General features: G+C 32.7%; 2 protein-coding genes and 1 long non-coding RNA gene across 3 annotated transcripts; 2 read left to right on the plus strand and 1 right to left on the minus strand.

Moving 5' to 3' along the window:
- Positions 1–2,782: 2,782 nt before the first annotated feature.
- LOC119502103 (E3 ubiquitin-protein ligase CHIP-like) lies at positions 2,783–10,353 on the plus strand. The gene is made up of 8 exons (XM_037792980.1): positions 2,783–2,977; positions 5,728–5,938; positions 7,263–7,461; positions 7,555–7,720; positions 7,812–7,890; positions 8,059–8,115; positions 8,229–8,345; positions 8,976–10,353. The coding sequence occupies exons 2-8, from the start codon at positions 5,819–5,821 to the stop codon at positions 9,099–9,101; spliced, it is 864 nt and encodes a 287-aa protein (XP_037648908.1). The 5' UTR covers positions 2,783–2,977; positions 5,728–5,818; the 3' UTR covers positions 9,102–10,353.
- Positions 10,354–12,517: 2,164 nt separating this feature from the next.
- On the plus strand, positions 12,518–15,582 carry LOC119502172. The gene is made up of 3 exons (XR_005210014.1): positions 12,518–12,834; positions 14,181–14,342; positions 15,471–15,582. It is a non-coding gene; the product is annotated as an uncharacterized LOC119502172 (long non-coding RNA).
- On the minus strand, positions 13,887–20,128 carry jmjd8 (jumonji domain containing 8). Its single transcript, XM_037792978.1, has 10 exons — positions 19,973–20,128; positions 18,884–18,979; positions 18,587–18,635; positions 17,671–17,767; positions 17,490–17,558; positions 16,741–16,860; positions 15,708–15,775; positions 15,463–15,597; positions 14,159–14,279; positions 13,887–14,116 (listed from the first exon to the last, which is right to left on the minus strand). Exons 1-9 carry the CDS (start codon positions 20,056–20,058, stop codon positions 14,199–14,201), a joined length of 801 nt encoding a protein of 266 aa, XP_037648906.1. The 5' UTR covers positions 20,059–20,128; the 3' UTR covers positions 13,887–14,116; positions 14,159–14,198.
- Positions 20,129–20,952: the final 824 nt, after the last annotated feature.

Raw genomic sequence — 20,952 nt, forward strand, 5'->3', positions numbered from 1 at the left:
CGACAGACGACAGACGACAGACGACTCTTTACATATCCATGGACTCATTGGTGGTTTTCAGTCCAAAATGGACAGAGCTACCGCAGCGGCTGTTGTCAAAAAAAGCATCAGAGTTTCGTCTCTTTGCTTCTAAACTCTTTGATAAAACTAAAATAAGAATAATGTCCTCAAACTACAGAACAGCTGAGCGATCTACATATCGTATCTATCCATCACTGGATTAGAGAAATGAATGTAGTTTACAGGCCAGCTGGTTGGTTCCCTCCTCTGCGCTGCCTGTTAATTCTGTATGTTATAACTATAGCGCTCACAGTTCCAGTAAGATCCCTGAACGAGACTTAATCAGCATTGATACGGGACATTGATGCTTATAATCTGTAGTAAAAACGTCCTGTTTGCTTTGTAATCTGGGTGTAAATTGACGCCGTAAATCAAAAAAGTGAGATTTCTGTCTTCAGAGCAGCTCTGGCCTCCGACAGCAGACGTTGCACATTCCTCCACAAAAAGACATTTAGAAACTGATCTTATTAGTGAACACACATGATGCACTTTATATTTCATAAACACATTTCAGATCACAGGCTGGTCTTCAGGTCCAAACTGTCTTAATTGCACTGGTGATAGACGATTAGAAGTTATTATTAACTTTAGTTAGTTGTGTCTGAACTAGCTGCCAAGAATATTCACAGTAATAAAAAAACGCCGACGCTGAAGTCAGCTCCTGATTCAGCAGCTAAGGGGAAAGTTAAGGGGAAAATGAACTCACATGAATGGGCATCCGTTTTTTTTCCACCTGTTACTGATGTGAAAGCATGTTAGACATTTTAGGTAAAGCCTCGACGCCGTCTGAAACCCACTTTCAAGAGATTACACTGCTTTTTTCACATCTAAACCACATTGGGCCAGGTCCAGATCAAAAACCAGTACACCTAGACTGGTCAAATCTGGACTAGATTATCCCAGAGAAACCAGAGACTCTTTAAGACACAGTTTCAGATTTATGAAACCTTCATTGTATTTGTAAAAATGCAAAAACAAAAGGGAGATTACACTACTTTTTTCACACCTAGACCACACTGGACCAGGTCCTGTTTCCCTTAACTTCCCCCTTAACGGCGAGCCGGATTCTACCCTCAGCGTCGTGAACAAACATGGTGTTTATTCTCCTCAGTATTTCTCAGTCTTGTTCCTTAATGTAGGATGTTTAAATAAAGTTTTAGAGTGGAGACTGGCTGTGTGAAAGCATTAGCACTTTATGAACTTTAAACTATGCTGGATTCTCGTGTTTTACTTTTAAAGGGTTTTAAAAAGTTGCACAGCGGAGAAGAATATGTTGTGCTTATTAATCCAAAACGTCATCATTATTGTTAGAGACATAAACATATAAACTATGCAAAAATGTTTGAAAGCTGGTTATGATGCTTCGTCAATTAAAACATGTATAGCTCTTTATCTTTGACGTATCTGTTATATTTGTGTATGTATTTTATTGTTTTATTTATTTATTTATAACAATACAAAAAGTCAGAGGACAATTGTCTCATTTATTTATGTTGAAACAAACTTTTATTTGTATTTATTTATTTATAACATTACAAAAAGACATAGGACAATTGTCTTATTTATTTATGTTGAAATAAACGTATTTATTTATATATATATTTTTTATAACATTACAAAAAGACATGACAAAGGGTAATTGTCTTATTTATTTATTTTGAAATAAACTTTTTTATTTATATTTTTATTTATTTATAACATTACAAAAAGACATAGAATATAGAGTAATTGTCTTATTTATATATTTATTTATAGTGTTACAAAAGGACATAGGACAGTTGTCTTAGATATTTATATTGAAATAAAGTTGTTTATGTTTTTATTTATTTATAACATTACAAAAAGACATAGGACATAGGGTAATTGTCTTGTGTATATTTATGTTGAAATAAACTTGTTTATTTATATTTTTCTTTCATTTATAACATTACAAAAAGACGTAGGACATAGAGTAATTGTATTATTTATTTATTTATTTATTTTGAAACAAACTATAATATCTATTTATGGTGTTACAGAAGGACATAGGACATTAGTCTTATTTATTTATGTTGAAATAAACTTGCTTATTTATATTTTTTATTTATTTATAGCATTACAAAAAGACATAGGACATAGAGTAATTGTCTTATTTATTTATTTATTTTGAAACACACTTTTATATTTATTTATTTATAGCGTTACAAAAGGACATAGGACATACAGTCATTTTCTTATTTATTTATTTATTTTGAAACAAACTTTTATTTATTTATTCATTTATTTATGTATAGCGTTACAAAAGGACATAGGACATTTGTCTTATTTATTTATGTTGAAATAAACGTGTTTATTTATATTTTTTCTTCATTTACAACACTACAAAAAGACATAGGACATAGAGTAATTGTCTTATTTATTTTGAAACAAACTTTTATATTTATTTATTTATAGCGTTACAAAAGGACATAGGACATTTGTCTTATTTATTTATGTTGAAATAAACGTGTTTATTTATATTTTTTCTTCATTTACAACACTACAGAAGACATAGGACATAGAGTAATTGTCTTATTTATTTTGAAACAAACATTTATATTTATTTATTTATTTACAGCATTACAATAGGACATATGGTAATTGTCTTATTTATTTATTTTGAAATGTTATATTTTTCCACAATAAAAACGTTATTGTCACAGTTGACGTTGGGCGTGTCTCCCGATGACGCGCTTTACGTCACAGATCAAAACCAAAACATCTGTTGGCACGACAACTGTAGCTAGGCAGGTAGCCACCTAGCAACCACCTAGCAACCTAGCAGCTAGCCACCTAGCAGCTAGCCACCTGGCTACATCACCAGAAACACCTCATTTTATTAAATAGTATTATAATACACCGTCACTTCAGTCAGGGTGGTGAAACAGCAGCTACGCAGGTATGTGAGTCTCATGTTATTAATTATGTATCTGTGTGAAATAATGTTTAAATAGATGCTCCGACATCAGAGAAGGAGCCAAAGCTAAAGCTAACATTAGCTGTGACTGCAGCTTAAATCCAGTAAATACTCTAAATATAACAACATGTCAGTGTGTTTGTTTCGTCTCTAATGTCCTCAGCGATGCACAATATGAATGAATAACATGTAAACATCAGAACCAGGCAGGCAGAACCAGAACCAGGTTAGCAGTGACGTCAGAGAGACAGCTGCCAGACTCAATGATGTTTTTGGGACATTTAAGGTTCAATAACTCAAATATAACATAAATATGCAGAGTTTGTGGCCCGCATCAGACACACGCAGAGGTGTGACAATAACAGGAAATTCGGCCCAACTTTACAGCTCAGATTCGGCCCTGAGGAGGCGGTAGGACGGCGGGTCGGTACCGGTTCTGGGTCGGCCCCATGTCGGTATCCCCTAATGACTGCAAACACCTCCACCGGATCCACACCTCCACCTGCCCGAAACACTCCCATCACCTACAGCTCTTAAATACACCAATATAAATAATAACTCACTCCCCAAACACATCAGAGACTGCACCAACCTGTCCACATTCAAATCACTAATCAAAACTCACCCTTTTAGAACTGCCTTTAATGTGTAATTAATATTGTGTGTTTTTATATTTTAATATTTTTATGATGTCCTTGTTTTTATGATCATTTTATCTGTGTAAAGTGTCTGAGTATCCAGAAAAGCGCTATATAAATAAAATGTATTATTATTATTATTATTATTATTATTATTATTATTATTAATAATAAATAAAAATATTATAATATAATAAAAAAAAATTTGTTTGAAATAAATAAGAAGGCTACTCAGAAATACTGTTAATGGTCTCAACTCAACTTTATTTATGTAGCACAGTTCATACAAACATGCAGCCCAAAGTGCTTCATAGAAAACAAAATATATAATAAACAACAATAGATATAATTCTGCAAGATTAAAAATTACAACAATAAAATGTTAAAAGTCAATCAAATATAATAATATAATAAATTTGTTTGAAATAAATAGCAAGGCTACTCAGAAATACTGTTAATGGTCTCAACTCAATTTTTTTATATAGATAGATGGATAGATAGATAGATAGTAACTTTTTTGATCCCGAGGGAAATTCAAGTTTCCAGCATCACAATTCCATAGTGCAAAACATGTTAGTAAAAAGGCAGTAAAAAAGTTAGTAGTGCAAAGTACAAAGTAAAAAAAAATATACCAGATATAAAAATACAAGGAGATGAAGAAAAATGTTAAAACTGAATATAGCATATATATATATATATATAGCACAGTTCATACAAACATGCAGCCCAAAGTGCTTCACCAAAAAAAAATATATATAATAAACAACAATAAATATAATTCTGCAAGACTAAAAAAAAACAATAAAATGTTAAAAATCAATAAATAAAAATCCAATAAAATAAAATAAACACTAGAATACCAAAATAATGTAAAAGAATATGATTAAAGCTTAAAAAAACAACAAATTAAAAGACATCCAGATTAAATTTAATTTCCTTTTTAAAATACATAGAGAGGTTTCTATTCTAATATCCAGTACAGAGGCAGTGAGTAACACAGTTAAGGGGCATAAAATCAGAAGGCACCTAAATGGGACACATAAGGAGCATTTAAAAGAAAAGCAGTGGAGGACCGTAGCGATCTGGCTGGAACATAAAATGAAAGATCTCTGATGTAGGGAGGAAAAAGGTAATTTAAAGCTTTATAAACAAGTAAAAACACTTTAAAATCAATTCAAGATAAAGGCAGCCAGTCCAGTGTCTAAAGCAGAGGGCTAATGTGATCAGTTTTATTTATTTATTTTTTGTTTATTTTTATTTATTTATTTATAACATTACAAAAATACATAGGGTAGTTGTGTTATTTAATTATTTTGAAACAAACTTTTATTTATATTTATTTATTTATAGCATTACAAAAGGACATAGGACACTTGTCTTATTTGTTTTTTAATAAACTTGTTTGTTTATATTTTTATTTATTTATAACATTACAAAAAGACATAGGACATAAGGCAGTTATCTTAATTTATTTTGAAACAAACTTGTTTATTTATATTTATTTATTTTTACTACTACTAATAATAATAATACCATTAGTTTCACAGATTTGATGCTAAATTTAACCATTTTTTTTACCACTGGAGAATTGATAGAAATGATCGATAATCCTTCCAAAATACCACATTAAACTTGCAGATTTATGTTATATATTTGTTAGATTAGAACATAATTTATGAACAATCACACTCTAGATTTAAAAATTTAAATATTATTTGTTGAACTATGAAGCCTTTTGTAGAAAAAAAAAAAAAAAAATGACATCATGATGATTTAAATGAATTAATCTGAAAACTTTTTACTGACCCCACTTTGAGAATCACGGCTTTAAAGCATTATGTTTTCTGTTTATTATAAACTAAGAGAAGCTGTCAGTTCTTCCATATTAGGTAAAGTATTCTGATTTTAAATTATGTTTATCTGCATGACGTCAGATCTCCAGCAGATAATCATCACTTCTCTTCTACTGTTTCCCAGAGAAACAACAGTCTATAGACGCCTCACGTATTGAACACCTTCTGGGTCCTGTTTGGATGTTTTCCAGTCTGGATTTCGACCACTAACGTCCCTCTGTTTTCTGTCCTCTCGTCTCAGTTTCTGTCCCGGCCCGTCGGATCAGAGCGTCAGGATAGGGAAGCTAAGTGAAGGGGCAGCTGCCGGCGGCGCAGCGAGCCTGGTGGACAAAATGTCAGAGAGCCCGGAGAAAAGTGCCTCGGTGTCGGCTCAGGAGCTGAAGGAACAAGGCAACCGCCTCTTCCTGAGCCGCAAGTACCTGGAGGCTGCTGCCTGCTACAGCAAAGCCATAGTAAGTGCAACTACTCCTGAAGATATCTCTTAAAATGATCCATTAAATCAACTGAAGTCTCCTAAAATGTTTTCCTTTATTTTCTTTTGTTAAAGCTGGGCAAAAAAATATACTTCAAAGCAGCTTTTTCCAACATTTTCTAGTTTGTCGTCACTTAAAACGAAGCAATGTCCACGTATCAGCTCAACCAAAGAGTTTATTTACTTTATTTTTCGAGGCCTAATGAGATGAAATGTATCCGGTAATTCCCTTTAGAAACAGTCTGAATCTTCTTGTGATGCCGACATGCTGATGCACACAACCCCTATTCGTAATCTGAAGACACAGGTATCGTTCCTGCTGTTGTGTGACGCTGCAGGTATTTAAATAAACTCAAAAGAAGAAGAATCCAACATAAAATCCTGGATCATATTCAATGGTGTGTGAACGACATTATCTGTAAAATTAATTAATCTAAGCTGTTACAGAATCACATTAAAACTTGTATTTGAACTAGGGCTGTCAATCACGATTAAAATCTTGATTAATCACAAATTAATTGCACATTTTTTTATCTGTTCTAAATGTTCCTTAAAGGGAGATTTGTCAAGTATTTAATACTCTTATCAACATGGGATTGGACAAATATGCTGCTTTATGCAAACGTATGTATATATTTATTATTGTAAATCAATGAACAACACAAATCAATGACAGATATTGATCCAGAAACCCTCACAGGTACTGCATTTAGCATAAAACAATATGCTCCAATCATAACATGGCAAACTGCAGCCCAACAGGCAACAACAGCTGTCAGTGTGTCAGTGTGCTGACTTGACTATGACTTGCCCCAAACTGCATGTGATTATCATAAAGTGGGCATGTCTGTAAAGGGGAGACTCGTGGGTACCCATAGAACCCATTTACATTCACACATCTGGAGGTCAAAGGTCACGGGACCCCTTTGAAAATGGACATGACAGTTTTTCCTCGCCAAGATTTAGAGTAACTTTGGACCGTTATTTAACCTCCTTCGCGACAAGCTAGCATGACATGGTTGGTACCAATGGATTCATCAGGTTTTATAGTTTCAGATAATACCAGTATCTTCACTCTTTAAAACTGATCCAGCTACAACCTAAAAATCTGAAGTTGCGTTAAAGAAATTAGTGCATTAAAAAAAAATTGCATTAACTTTGACAGCCCTAAAAGGGAGTCAATGTTGATATAAAATTCAGAGTTACCACCAATCAGTTACTTTAATTCAGTGTTTCGTGCCACAACAGGAGAGCGTCGGTATCTGTGAGAGAGAAACATGTTGGATCGGTGTTTGATCTTTCAGACTCACAGTCCGTCCGTCCCGGCGTACTACACCAATAGAGCGCTGTGCTACGTGAAACTGCAGCAGTACGACAAAGCTCTGGCGGACTGCCGCCACGCTCTGGAGCTGGACAGCCAGTCAGTCAAAGCTCACTTCTTCATGGGCCAGTGTCACCTGGAGATGGAGAGCTACGACGAAGCCATCGGCAACCTGCAGAAAGGTACAAGCTCATCCTCTACGTTTGGGTTAATTAACAGTAGCTTTAAATCCTCTAAACACACACACACACACGTTGTTTACGTTTGTTCTCCAGCTTATAACCTGGCGAAGGAGCAGCGTCTGAACTTTGGCGACGACATTCCCAGCGCTCTGCGCATTGCGAAGAAGAAACGTTGGAACAACATGGAGGAGAGGAGGATCAACCAGGAGAGCGAGCTGCACGCCTACCTCACCAAACTCGTCCTCGCCGAGAAAAAGAGGCAGGTTTAATCCACCGACGAAGAACAGTCGTCACTCTGAAAAACATTATATGTTGATGTTCCTGTAAAGTGAAGTGTGTTTAATCTACAGAGAGCTGGAGGGCTGCCGACAGAAACAAGACGACGACAGCAGAATTCAACACAATCAAAACGACATCCACACGAAACACGTAGGTTCTTCTATTCTGACGACCTTTGTCCATTAAAAACACAGAGCTTTGTTGACTTTTAAAACTTGATCTACCTTTAATTGATAGTTGTAGAGATCAGAAACGTGGAGAGAAAAGAAAGAAACACTCCAAAACTCTCTTTAATTTGATGTTTGTGTGTTTGTTCAGGACAAGTATCTGTCCGACATGGAGGAGCTGTTCTGTCAAGTGGACGAGAAAAGGAAGGTCAGTGATGACGAAACGTAACGTTCCTCGCTGACAGAAACATCCACCTGTTGTTAATGTTGCTGATATTACAGGCGTGACGTCGTCCTCAGATTGTGTCTGTTGTTTGACAGAAGCGAGAGATCCCAGACTTCCTGTGTGGAAAGATCAGCTTTGAGTTGATGAGAGAGCCGTGCATCACCCCGAGTGGAGTCACCTACGACAGGAAGGACATCGAGGAGCACCTGCAGGTAAAACTACTAATACTGCACAGTAAACGATACTCTGTTACAAAACTAAAGCTGTCAGGTCAATGTAGGGGTGTAGAAGTAGAAAGTAGCTTTGTTTTTTTTTTACGTTTTTTCAAACCTTTTTTTGGGACATTTTTCTGACTTTTTTATTTTTTATTTTTTTTTTGAAAATTTTCTGACTTTTTAAAAAACAAAATCGGACAATTTTCTGTATTTTTTTTCTTTATTTATTTTTTTTTATTTTTTTTTACATTTTTCAGAGTTTTTTTCAGATTTTTTTTTTTTTTTTATAATTTTTTTTTTACATTTTCAGACTTTTTGTATTTATTTTTTTCTGACTTTTTTAACATTTTTTCTGACAATTTATTCTTTCTTTTTTTTCTTTTTTTTACATTTTTCAGACCTTCAGACTTTTTTTTTTCTTTTTATAAATGTTCTGACTTTTTTGACATTTTTTCGGACAATTTTAGGACTTTCTGACAATTTTCTGTGTTTTTTCAGACTTTTTTTGGGACATTTTTTCTGACTTAATTTGTGTTCACAGAAATATATTGTGTAGCTGTTACAGCAGCCTAAAATATATATAGATATATAAATATAACTATATAAGACATGTTTGTTCTCTTGCAGCGAGTCGGCCATTTCGACCCGGTGACGCGCTCTCCTCTGACCCAAGATCAGCTCATCCCAAACCTGGCCATGAAGGAAGTCATTGATGCTTTTATTTTGGAGAATGGATGGGTGGAGGACTACTGACCAACGAGAGGAAGGGAAGTGATTGTGACGGTCTCAGAGGGGTCGTCGATTTACGTTTAGAGTTCAAGAAAAGCTGAAACAACCCAACAAACAAACTTTATTCTTTTAGAACTAGAGACGAAGAAAGAGAGAGATATGAATGTAAAACCCACAAAATCAAAGTCAAACCAAGAAAAAAGCCCAAAAGAAAACTAAAGTTTAAAGACGCGTCACTAAAGGTCGCTGTCTCTTAAACCTGCAGCACGGATGCTCTCAGAAGTACTCAGAAGTAGCAATACTACAGTATACAAGTACTCTGTTACACGTAAAAGTCCTGCATTTAAAATTTAAATTCTCTCAAAACTCATTATTATATTTATTGTATTATTATTATTGATGCATTGATATGATATGCAACTAATTTTAACTACTTTATATCCTGTTTAATTAATAACAATCCATCACTAAGAACAGTACTTGAGCAAATGTACTTAGTTATTGATTATCTACCTTTTCACTGCAGCTTTACTAATAAATATTCATGAAGTCCAACTGAGAATGAAACAGATCAACATGAAGTCTTGAGACCAAATCCCGCTGAACTTTTAACATATTTTCTTGTTGACAAAGAAGCACTTTAAGTGAAACCCTCAAAGTTTAAGGGCACAATGTTAATTTATTATTAAAAGTACTGAAACACTTCAGACATTTTTAAGACTTGTTTAACCCTTGTGCATCACTAGGGAAATTTTTTTATTTTTTTGGCGAATATGTAAATACTTTTTTTAATTTTAAAAGTTAACTGAGCTAAACAAGATACTTCACCTCACTTCACTTGTGTAAGTTGCATACTGGACCCTGATTGGCTCCAAACTAGTAGAAAAAAATCCTGCAGGTACGTCCACCTGTTAAACTGAGATTTAAAGGCCCGGACACACCAACCCGACATCAGAGAACTAGCGGCGATGAAGGCCGACTGTTGCGTCGCCTCAAGTTGCTTTTGTCTTGGCCGACAAGTTGCATTGAACACACCGCAAATACATATATATATATATATATATATATATATATATATATATATATATTAATAACAACATTATTCTGCACAGAGAAGGAACAAGAAACAAAACAAACTTTAAAATAAGAAGCCTATAAATCAATTAAGTAAAAGTTATACATCAATTAGATTTCATTTTCCATTTACAATCTGTGAAATTTCAGCCTGAAATGAAAAGAAAAACAAGTGATATTTTTATTTTATTGTCTGAGAAACGACAGAAAAGTGAACTCTGATGTTTCGACAGCCCCTCTGTGTTCCCGTCTCGTGTTGGTTCCAGTTTGCTCCCGTTTACTGGGACCAGTTGAGATGAGATGTTCGAGTACAAATCTGAGGATTCGTCGTTTCATTTTGATCCTCCTGTATCTCTGTGATCAGTATTGATTATCAGTTAATGTCGTGATCCATGCTGCAGATCAGAGAATGAACAAACTGCTGACTACAATCAGATTACTCACTTTAAGTAATCAGATTATATTTATGAAAACTGCGCTGCTGTTGCTGCTCTATGGAGGACGGAACTTGCCAAAACAAGAAAAAATTAATATATAAATGAATGACTCGATAAATAAATAAATAAATACATATGTCATTAAATGTAGTGAAAATATTAAAAATAAATGTAGCCATTATTTAATTGATAAAATTTGACATAAATTGATATATTATATTAATTTCATTATCTATTACTCTAATTTTCCCTTTTATTTATTATTTTTATTATTTTTTTAATTAATTAATACAGTTTTGCATTTATTTTTATTTATTTTTAAATGTATGTATTTATTAATGTATTTATGCATTTATTTATGTTTTCTTTCTTATTTGCATAATGATGCAGAAACGTATCAAGAAAACAGAAATAAATGAGTTTGGGGAAATAAATAAGGGATGAAATGCAAAGGGAAAATCATGCAGAAATAAATGCAGAAATACATAAAAATACATACATTTAAAAGCAAATATAAAATAAATGTAAAATGTAAAAAATTAATACAAATAAATACTGTACATAAATAAAAGGGAAAATTAAACAAAATTGTAAATAAGGGATTAATACAAAGATGAGTAAATAAAGTAGCAAATTAAAACATAAATATGAATTTATGTCACATTTTATCAATTTATTTATTTATTTTTAATATATTTTATGCTACATTTAATGACATATTTATTAATTTATTTATCGAGTCATTTATTTATTCATTAATTTATTTTTTATTTTGGCAGTTTCCGTCCCCCATACTGCTCATCATTTAGAGTGTAAATGAGGAAACATGTTGCGTTTGCTGGCAAACTAAAAATGGGGAAATTGTAGCGTTACAGCTGAGAGAGAACGAGAGTCTGGGTTGTTGAGAGGAACTCATCCTGACGTGGAAAGGTTGATGTTGTAAATATTAATCAGTAAATTAAGATGTTGCTTATTGTGTTTTCAGATGATTTTCTCTTGTTTTATGAGTGGACTCTGGTGCAGCTTCTTTTTTGCAAAATCTACATTTTGCTCATTTTATTTCATTGTTGATGGTTAAGTGTTTTTTGAATTGTTGGTATTATCAGCAGGTGTGAACATATATCATCTTACATCAGTATGAGACGTTCTCAAACTGGAACATTAAGCCTGATGTGTTACTGGTTAAAGGGGCGGGTCCATTATTTTAGTTTAATTTTGAGGTTTTTATGTCATCCTGTATCTTCGATTTCAAATCCCAACATTCAAATTTTGTATGTTTTTTAGCGTTAAAAGTCTATTTCCCCTTCAAGCCCTTCTAAAACCTTTTACCCGACATGGTGACCTGACGTAGGTTTCTGCATGATGACGCTGCTACATGTACAGTATATATATACATCCTTATAGTGAGTGTATTAATACAGTAACTTAGATGGCGGTCGGCGTGCTCCCAGTTTGGAGAAGCAGACAGGAGTACCGGCAGGAAGCTAAGCGATGTACTGCTGTGTGGACGCCACGTTAGTTCAGATCAGAAAGTCACACAATAACACAAACTAACTCACCGATGGATGCAGCGGTGAGCCAGCAACTCCTGTTCTGAGAGGGAAAAATGACTGTTTTTGTGAATGGAGTCTGGTGGCTTTGGAGAGAGCATAGAAAGGCTTCAGTTGCCCGTCAGAAAGGGCCGTCTGACAGCCGCTTCACCTCACCGTCAGACAGCTCTTTTTGATGGTTTCTGAAGCCGTTATATATCGCTCTCTTAAAAGCCACCAGACTCCATTCATAAAAGCATTAATTTTACCTCTCAGAACACGGAGTATACGTACAACCCCACTTCAAAACATCAGAACTAACCCTTTCAGTTATTTCCAAACTTAGCACAGCCAACGTTGACTCAGCTAGTGCTAGCGTTCACATTATTCAGAACCTACGTCACTGCTTTTTGCTAACGGCTGAGTGGACGTTTCCATTTGAAAAAAAAACAACGGATAAGACGCAGATGGACCCGCCCTATATAATGTGTTTTAATTTGTTTGAGACAGAATTATCTATTTAAAAGTTTCTTTCTGGTGAAATGTGACAAATACAATCCAGCTTTGACTCAATCAAGTTAAAGTCCGATTTTTCTAAATGACGACTGAAGGGAGCAGATTTACTTCAACCTTTATTACGTTTCTTCTAGTTTTCAGTCGCAGTGAGACGTCTTACCGTACAGGAAATCTTTGAATGATCAACCTGCTGCACAAAAGGTGTTTGGAAATGTCGTGATAAAATAAATGTTCCGTGTTTTCTACATCTGAGTTTCAGTCTGGTCTCCGTCACTGATTGAAGACGGTTTAGAAAAGTGTTATTATTAGTAATAATAAGAACTGATGACATCCAGCCTCAGCTGGACTCTGTGTTTATATCATAATCATAATAATAATAATAATAATAATATAGCTACTTTTGGAAACTAGAAACATGATGTTGTTGCAGTGAAATCTCAAATCTTTTATCTGTTGAAAGAACCACAGAAATGATCAGCAAACATTTTAATAGCAGACTGTTGGACCAAATGTTTTGTGCTTTATTACTTCAAGAAAGTCCAGGTGACTGATAAAAATGATATGATGACATAATACTTGTGTATTTCCGTCCTGACAGGAATGTAACTTGACATTTTATGGAGGACGGAACCTGCCAAAATCAAAAAATAAATTAATAATTAAATAAATGACTTGATAAATAAATGTCGCAAAAGTAATATTAAAAATAACCGCAGCCATCAATTATTTTTTAAAATGTGACAAATTGATATTACTGTTTTACTGTTTTTGCTTATTCATTTTATTTATTTACTCTTCTGTTTAATTTTCCATTTTATTTATGTATTTATTTTTTATAAATCTTTAAATTTATTTATTTTTGCATTTATTTTACATTTACTTTTAAATGTATTTATTTATTTATTCATTCACAATTTTCCCTTTGCATTCCACCCCGTATTTATTTCCCCAAACTTATTTATTTCTGTAATCTTTTCTTTATACACTTCCGCTTCATTCTGCAAATAAGAAAAAAAGAATTCAAGAAATAAATGCACAAATACATTTAAAAATAAATATAAAATAAATAAAAATAAATTCAAAATAAATACAAATTATGAGAAATAAAATGAAATAATGAGAAGAGTAAATAAATAAGGAAATTATTAAAAAGATTTATAAATAAAGTAAATTAAAACAAAAATCAATTTATGTCACATTTAGCAATTAATGGCAACAATATTTTTAATATTACTTTTGCTACATTTATTTATTGAGTCATTTATATAATTATTGATTTATTTTTTTGATTTTGGCAGGTTCCGTCCTCCATAGTCATTGTGTGTGAGGCTCCAAACACACATTTTTATTGTTATATCATTAGAAAACATGTTTAAAATGAAGAACAACAAAAGAAGATTCAGTTGGAATGTAACTGTGGTGCTTCAGACTATAAATACGGTGTTTCTGTATGTGAGTGTTTCTCCTCCCGTCAGTCTGCAGCGGGAGATAAACTATGATTATATATATATATCTATATATATATAATGACTTCCTTTAAGTAGAAGTAGAGCTGGAGACGAAGCTCAGCCGAGGAAGGTGGAGATGAAGACGCTGGTGTCCAGGTTGAGGGTGGCGTGCCACCAGCGGTCGGGGAAATACAGCACCTGATGGAGGAACAACAACAACGACACTTCAGTGAACCCTGACGGACAGACAGACGGACACACGTGAGTCTTAACGACGTGTTTTTGAGTTTATCATGTTGGTGCTTCAGCCAAGAGTCAAATTAATGCTGCAGGCGACAAAACAAGATTTAGTCACGAATTCACGAGGAATAAATGAGATTTAAAAGTCTTAGTTCAGAAGTTTTACAATGAAAAAAATAATTTAGTTTCTTCTGATGAAATCTGACTTTTCTGTTTGATGCATTTTCAGTCACAGAAAAACAGTAGGATTTAAAAAAAAAATGTTTTAACTAAGAATTTATCACAAAATATTGGTGCTGATTCCGAATAGTTTAGAAAATATTTCTATTTCATTTGTTTTCAAATGTCTTGCTGTGATCAGACAGAAACGGGTGAACATGTCAGGCTGTAGGTGAGGATCATTTAGTCACCGCGCCACGGCGTCACGGCGTAGCGTCACGGCACCACAGCGTCACAGCGTTCCACCGTGTCACGGCGCCACAGCGACCTGGAACGTTTCTGTGGTTCAACGTCACTAAAGACAGAAATTCATGCTGTCTCCTGTTTTCCGTAGTGATATATTAAATTATTATTATTATTATTATTATTATATTAGAGCTATTTTTATTAGTTTTCTCACCAGGTAATATCGTTTCACTTTAGTTGTTCTTAAAGGACGGATTAGTTTTTTATTCAGTTTACTAACTCATTTTTACTTCTTATTTTAGTTTACTGTAATAACCCTGATGCACTCTTCCTCCTCTTCTTCTTCTTCTTCCTCTTCATCATCATCTTCTTCTTCTTCTTATTCTTCTTCCTCTTCTTCATCATATTGTTCCTCTTCTTCTTCCTCTTCTTCTTCCTCCTCTTCTGCTTGTTCCTCTTCCTCTTCTTCATCATACTGTTCCTCTTCCTCTTCTTCTTCCTCCTCTTCCTCTTCTTCTTATTCTTCCTCCTCTTCTTCTTCTTCTTCTTCCTCCTCTTCTTCTTCTTCCTCCTCCTCTTCTTCTTCCTCCTCCATTTCCTCCTCTTCTTCTTCTTCTTCCTCCTCCTCTTCCTCTTCTTCTTCAGTTCCATGTCTGTGTGAACCTCTGAGCTCCTCTGATGACGGTTGAAATGATTTTTCTCAGTTCTCACCACTAGAACTCTAAAAGGTGTTTACCTCTCCAGGTCTGATGGTGCACTCCAGCGGAGCCTCGTCCTCCGTCAGCTGGGGGTAGGTCTCCGTCACCCAGGCCAGGGTGGTCCGGTTCGGGTGGAAATGAGGCTCCTTGTCAGGCGGGTAGAGGAACCACCGCTGTGTGATCACAGACGGAGACATTAATCTGTGTTCATGTGTCAACACGATGAAATAAATCAACATGACCTGAATGAAACTGAAGAGAAACTACAGGTGTTATTTTCCACCTTTCTTCCGTAGATGACTTCAGAGTAACCCGGACCGTGCCAGTGGAAGGGGACTCCGGTTCCAGGACCTGAAGACACAAAGAGGACCTGAAGGTTAACAGCTGCAGTTTGTTTCTCTCACGTCATAAATCATTTTCATATTTGATGTATTTACAGTCACAGAAAACAAAACAGTCGCTGTATAAAAACAAAACATTTCATTCTGAGGCAATCGCTTTACATACAGTATAAACATACACAGAAATAAGAAATAAGACGTTTTTTTGCAAAACAGAAACAGGAGAAATAGTCGATTTCTCTCTCTCTCTCTCGCTATATATATATATATATATATATATATATATATATATATATATATATATATATATATACAGTATAAATAAGTAAATGTATACAGAAATAATTGAACAAATAAATGTGAAAATAAAATAAATGTGGAGATGTAAAGAGAAATAGATAAAAGAATAAATAAGTAACTAAAATGTGGAAAAGAATGAAGATATACATATATATATACACACACACAAAAATAAGAGTTATTTATATGCAATAAATAAATGAATATAAATATTCACAATATATAAATAAATATATACAGAAATAAATGAACAAATAAATGTGGAGATATAAAGAGAAATAAATAAAATAATAACTAATAAATTAAATGGAAATAAGGAAAAATAAAGGGATAAAAATAAATAAATTACATAATATGAAATAAATTATATATATATATATATATATATATATATATGTAAAATGTATTTAATTTTTCTTGTAGGGCACTTTGAGCTGCATTTTATGTATGAAAGGTGCTGTATTAAAAAAAAGTTTTTTATTATTATATATGCAATAAATAAATACATTTATATTTTTAAATATATACAGAAATAAATGAACAAATACTTGTGAAAATAAATTAAAATGACCTCCGGAGACAAGACTGCGTAGATGTATTTTAGATATTAATGTTTGGATGAGATAATGTGACCACAGAGTTTTGTTAATTCTGGTTGTAAGTCTGAGAACAAACCTGCGATGCCGAAGCTGTACGCTCCGCTGGTGTGAGGCAGGACGTACGGCGGAGCCTCGTACAGCTCAAACAAACTCTGCCACTCTGTGAAGTTGTTGTCTCCAAAGAAATACAGCGTGTCTGTAGAAGAGACAAACATGGAGTCTTTTCAACAACAAACCAACGCTGAACGTTTCTACTAACAAGTACTGAGTGAGTCTCACAGCCTGTTTAAGGAAATTAAACTATATGAAACTATCTTTGTGTTTTTAAAGGTGTACGTCTTCAGTAGGAACCAATGGGCTTGGAGCTGAGTGACAGGACGTGGGGAAAGTATTAAGAGACTGACTAACACATTGTTTGGGTCTGCACATGGAGATTTGTTGACAGAAATAGAAATGTATGAATATACCGACCCCGTGAACTTCAGGACAAACTTTAATATAATAATAAATATATATATATATATATATATATATATAATATATATATATAATGCACTAAACACTGTGTTGATGTTTGAGTGCAGAGAAAGACTGGTAATGAATTCAATACAAAACAACATTTAACTTTTTGTTCATTTTATTTTAGAGTCGAGTTAAGAAGAGTTTAGTTTTATTTAAGTCATGAAACCTTTTGTCAAATCACTTCAGCAGTTGTCATAAACATTTCAGACGGATCATCAGATGATTTAAATCTCTCCTCCTCTCTGCAGTGTTGGAAGTCGTATTCAGTTCCTCCTCCTGAGGTAGAAAGGAGTTTAAACTCACCGCTGCCGAGGGCGTCTGCAGACTGAGGCCTCAGTAACATGTCCACATACTCCTGCAAAGGGACGTCCACTGGGACAAAGTGATCACAGTGAGTATTAAAACAATACATAAATAAATAAAACTAGACATCCCTGCAGGTTGTGAGTGTTTCATGCAGACTGTCAGTGTTGGACATGCGTACCTTTCTTGTAAGAGTAAGTGTTGGCTGTACTGAGCCGAACTCTCCGGGCGCCATATTCTTCTAGTAAACTGGACTTGGAGCACGAGGACCTGAATCTCTAAAACACAGTCAGTGTTTACAGTCCGGATATACATATGTGTGTATATATGTATATATATACATACATATACATATACTGTATGTGTATGTATGTATATACACAAAATAAGAGTAATTTATATGTAATAAATATATAAATAAATATATATATAAAATATATGAATAACTATATACAGAAATAAATGAACAAATAAATATGAAAATATATGTGGAGATATAAAGAGAAATAAATAAGTAAATAAAATGTGGAAATAGAGAAAAGCAATAGGGAAATGAATAAGGAAAAATAAATGGCTATAACTAAATAAATAAATGGTATTATATAAAGATTAATAAATTAAAAAATTGTGTATAAATATATATGCACAGAAAAAAATATTTATATGTATAAATTTAAACTTTTAATTTATATGCAAACAAAAAATAAATAAATATATCAAATAAATGTGAAAATAAATGAAAATGCTTCTAATTATTATTTTATATATTGCTATGACTTATTTATTCTTTTATTTATTTCTCTTTATATTTTCACATTTATTTTCTTATTCTTTTTCAGATTCATTTTTATTTTTTATAGCATTCCTATGACTCCATAAATGTTATAGTCTGATTGTAAATGTATAAAAAATAAATTATTATATTAATTATTATATTAAAATCAGAGTCAGCGGGTGGATTTTTCACTGAATACGAACACTCATTTAAAACACTTACAATACAAATGCAACTATATGACTTCCTGTGAAAGTTTAACACAATAACATGAATTACTGGTTGCAGCCAACATGAATGTTTAAGTGTTTAAAGTACGTACCGTGTTATCAGTCAGACCTCTGAGGATCACCGGCCTGCTGTACGCATATCTGAAGAAATAACAGACAGCAAGCAAGCAAGAGTTTCTTTAGTTGTTTTTGTGACATTCTTTCAAGCAAAAATGTAAAAAAAACAATAAACCCGAGTAAATCCAAACGTCTAATCAGCAGATTAACTGATATTATTAAATTATTAAATTATATATAATTATATATATATAGGACCTTGAAAACACAATTGATATCATCAGTCGACATTAAATGGATTTATTTTTAAACATCTTATTTGTCATACGAACCTTTGAATGAACTGCTGATGTGAGAGTGAGGAGCTATCCAACACATCGATGTTACAGAGACCTTCATCCTGCAATCTGACATCTGACTTTAAAGACCTGAACACACAAACAGACACCAACATTAAAACTAATACTATTTATTCATTTATTTTAAGATATTTATTTAAACACTGTGGGGATGTTTAAGTGCAGAGAAACACTGGTAATGAGTTCTATACAAAACATCATTTAACTTTTCGTCCATAAATAAAGAAATGTCATTAAATATAGCAAACATTATATAAAATATAAATGTAGCCATTAATTAATTGATGAAATGTTACATAAATTGATATTTCTGTTTTAATTTGCTTTTTAATGTATCTATTTTTGTATAAATTCCCTTTTTTATTTTATATTTATTTTTAAATATATTGATTTATTCAAGGATTTATTTTTATATTTATTTTTTCTTTTCTTATTTGCATAATGAGGCATAAATGTATAAAGAAAATAATACAGAAATACATATGTTTGGGGAAATAAATAAGGGTTTAAATGCATAAATACATAAATAAATACATACATTTAAAAGTAAATATAAAATAAATAAAAAATAAATAAAAAATAAAATAAATAATGCAAAAACAAATACATAAAAAGGAATATAAACATAAATAAATAAACAGATAAACAGAACAGTAAATAAATAAATAAGGGAATTAATACAAAGATAAATAAATAAAGTAGCAAATTAAAACAGAAATATTAATTTATGTCACATTTTATCAATTAATTAATGGCTACATTTATTTTTAATATTATTTTTGCTAAAATTAATGACATTTTATTTATTTATCGAGTCATCTATTTATTGATAAAAGTTGACAGTGAGATTTGGCTCCAAGTGAGTACAAGTACCTTGAAATTCTGTTTTTTAAATACAGGTGTTAAAATGTCCGATTTTTGAATAGAGTTTGGTGTGAAGTTCAGTCAGAGCTGCAGGCATCAGGGCTAAACTAGCTCACATTTACATCAAGTAAAGAAACAGACATCATATTTACTATAACTTCACACATGATATCAGTTTAGTGTTTATTATTGACTCACCAGCCACCGGACGGCTCCTCTGCCTTCAGTCCGATGAAACAGACCAGAACAATCTGTGTCCATGTAGTTAATCTGTTATATTCCATCAACAAAAACACACATTTAACAGAACAGCTGGCAGAATGAACCGTCTCCTCTCTTCCGGTCTGAGAGCCAATCAGAATCCACCACATTAATCCCACCGTGTGCTGCGTTCACGTACCGTGGGAACTGTGAACTCTACTGTATAACTTTGTGTACAAATTTGAGATACTTGTATTTTTCTACTTCTCCTCCACTACATCTCAGAGGTAAATACTGTACTTTTTTAACTCCCCTACATTTATCTGACAGCTTTAGTTACTTTACAAATTAAGGTTTTTTACACACAAAACATATGAAACTGTACAGCTGATTAATCAATTAATCAATTAATCGATTTAAAAGAAAAATTATTTGATAGCTGAAGTTATTTTTCATGTAAAAACATTTCATGTTTCCAGCTTCACAAATGTGCTTCTTTATTGTATTTATTTATTTAAATTTATTTTTTATTAATTTTGATGTTTAGACTGTTGGTTGTACTTTTATTAGTACTTTTACTTTAGTAAAGGATCTGAATACTTCCTCCATCACTGCTAGCACTTTACAAACAACACAACTGTACTTTGTACTGGATTACACAATATTATATTACTGTATATTTTACATATATATATATATATATATATATATGTATGTATATATATATATAAAGTACAATATTTCTCTCTGAAATGTAATAATATTTATTATTTTATTGTATTTATCTATATATGTATACATATGTATACATATGTGTATATATATATATATACACATATGTATACATATAATTTGAACAAATTATAAACCTTTTATACTATTATACTAGTACTTACTTATACTAGTAGCTGTCAGATAAATGTAGGGCAGTAGTATATAAAGTACAATATTTCTCTCTGAAATGTAGTAGTATTTAT

The sequence above is a fragment of the Sebastes umbrosus genome, chromosome 14 (assembly GCF_015220745.1).
Source record: "Sebastes umbrosus isolate fSebUmb1 chromosome 14, fSebUmb1.pri, whole genome shotgun sequence".
In the NCBI taxonomy this organism is placed as follows: domain Eukaryota; kingdom Metazoa; phylum Chordata; class Actinopteri; order Perciformes; family Sebastidae; genus Sebastes; species Sebastes umbrosus.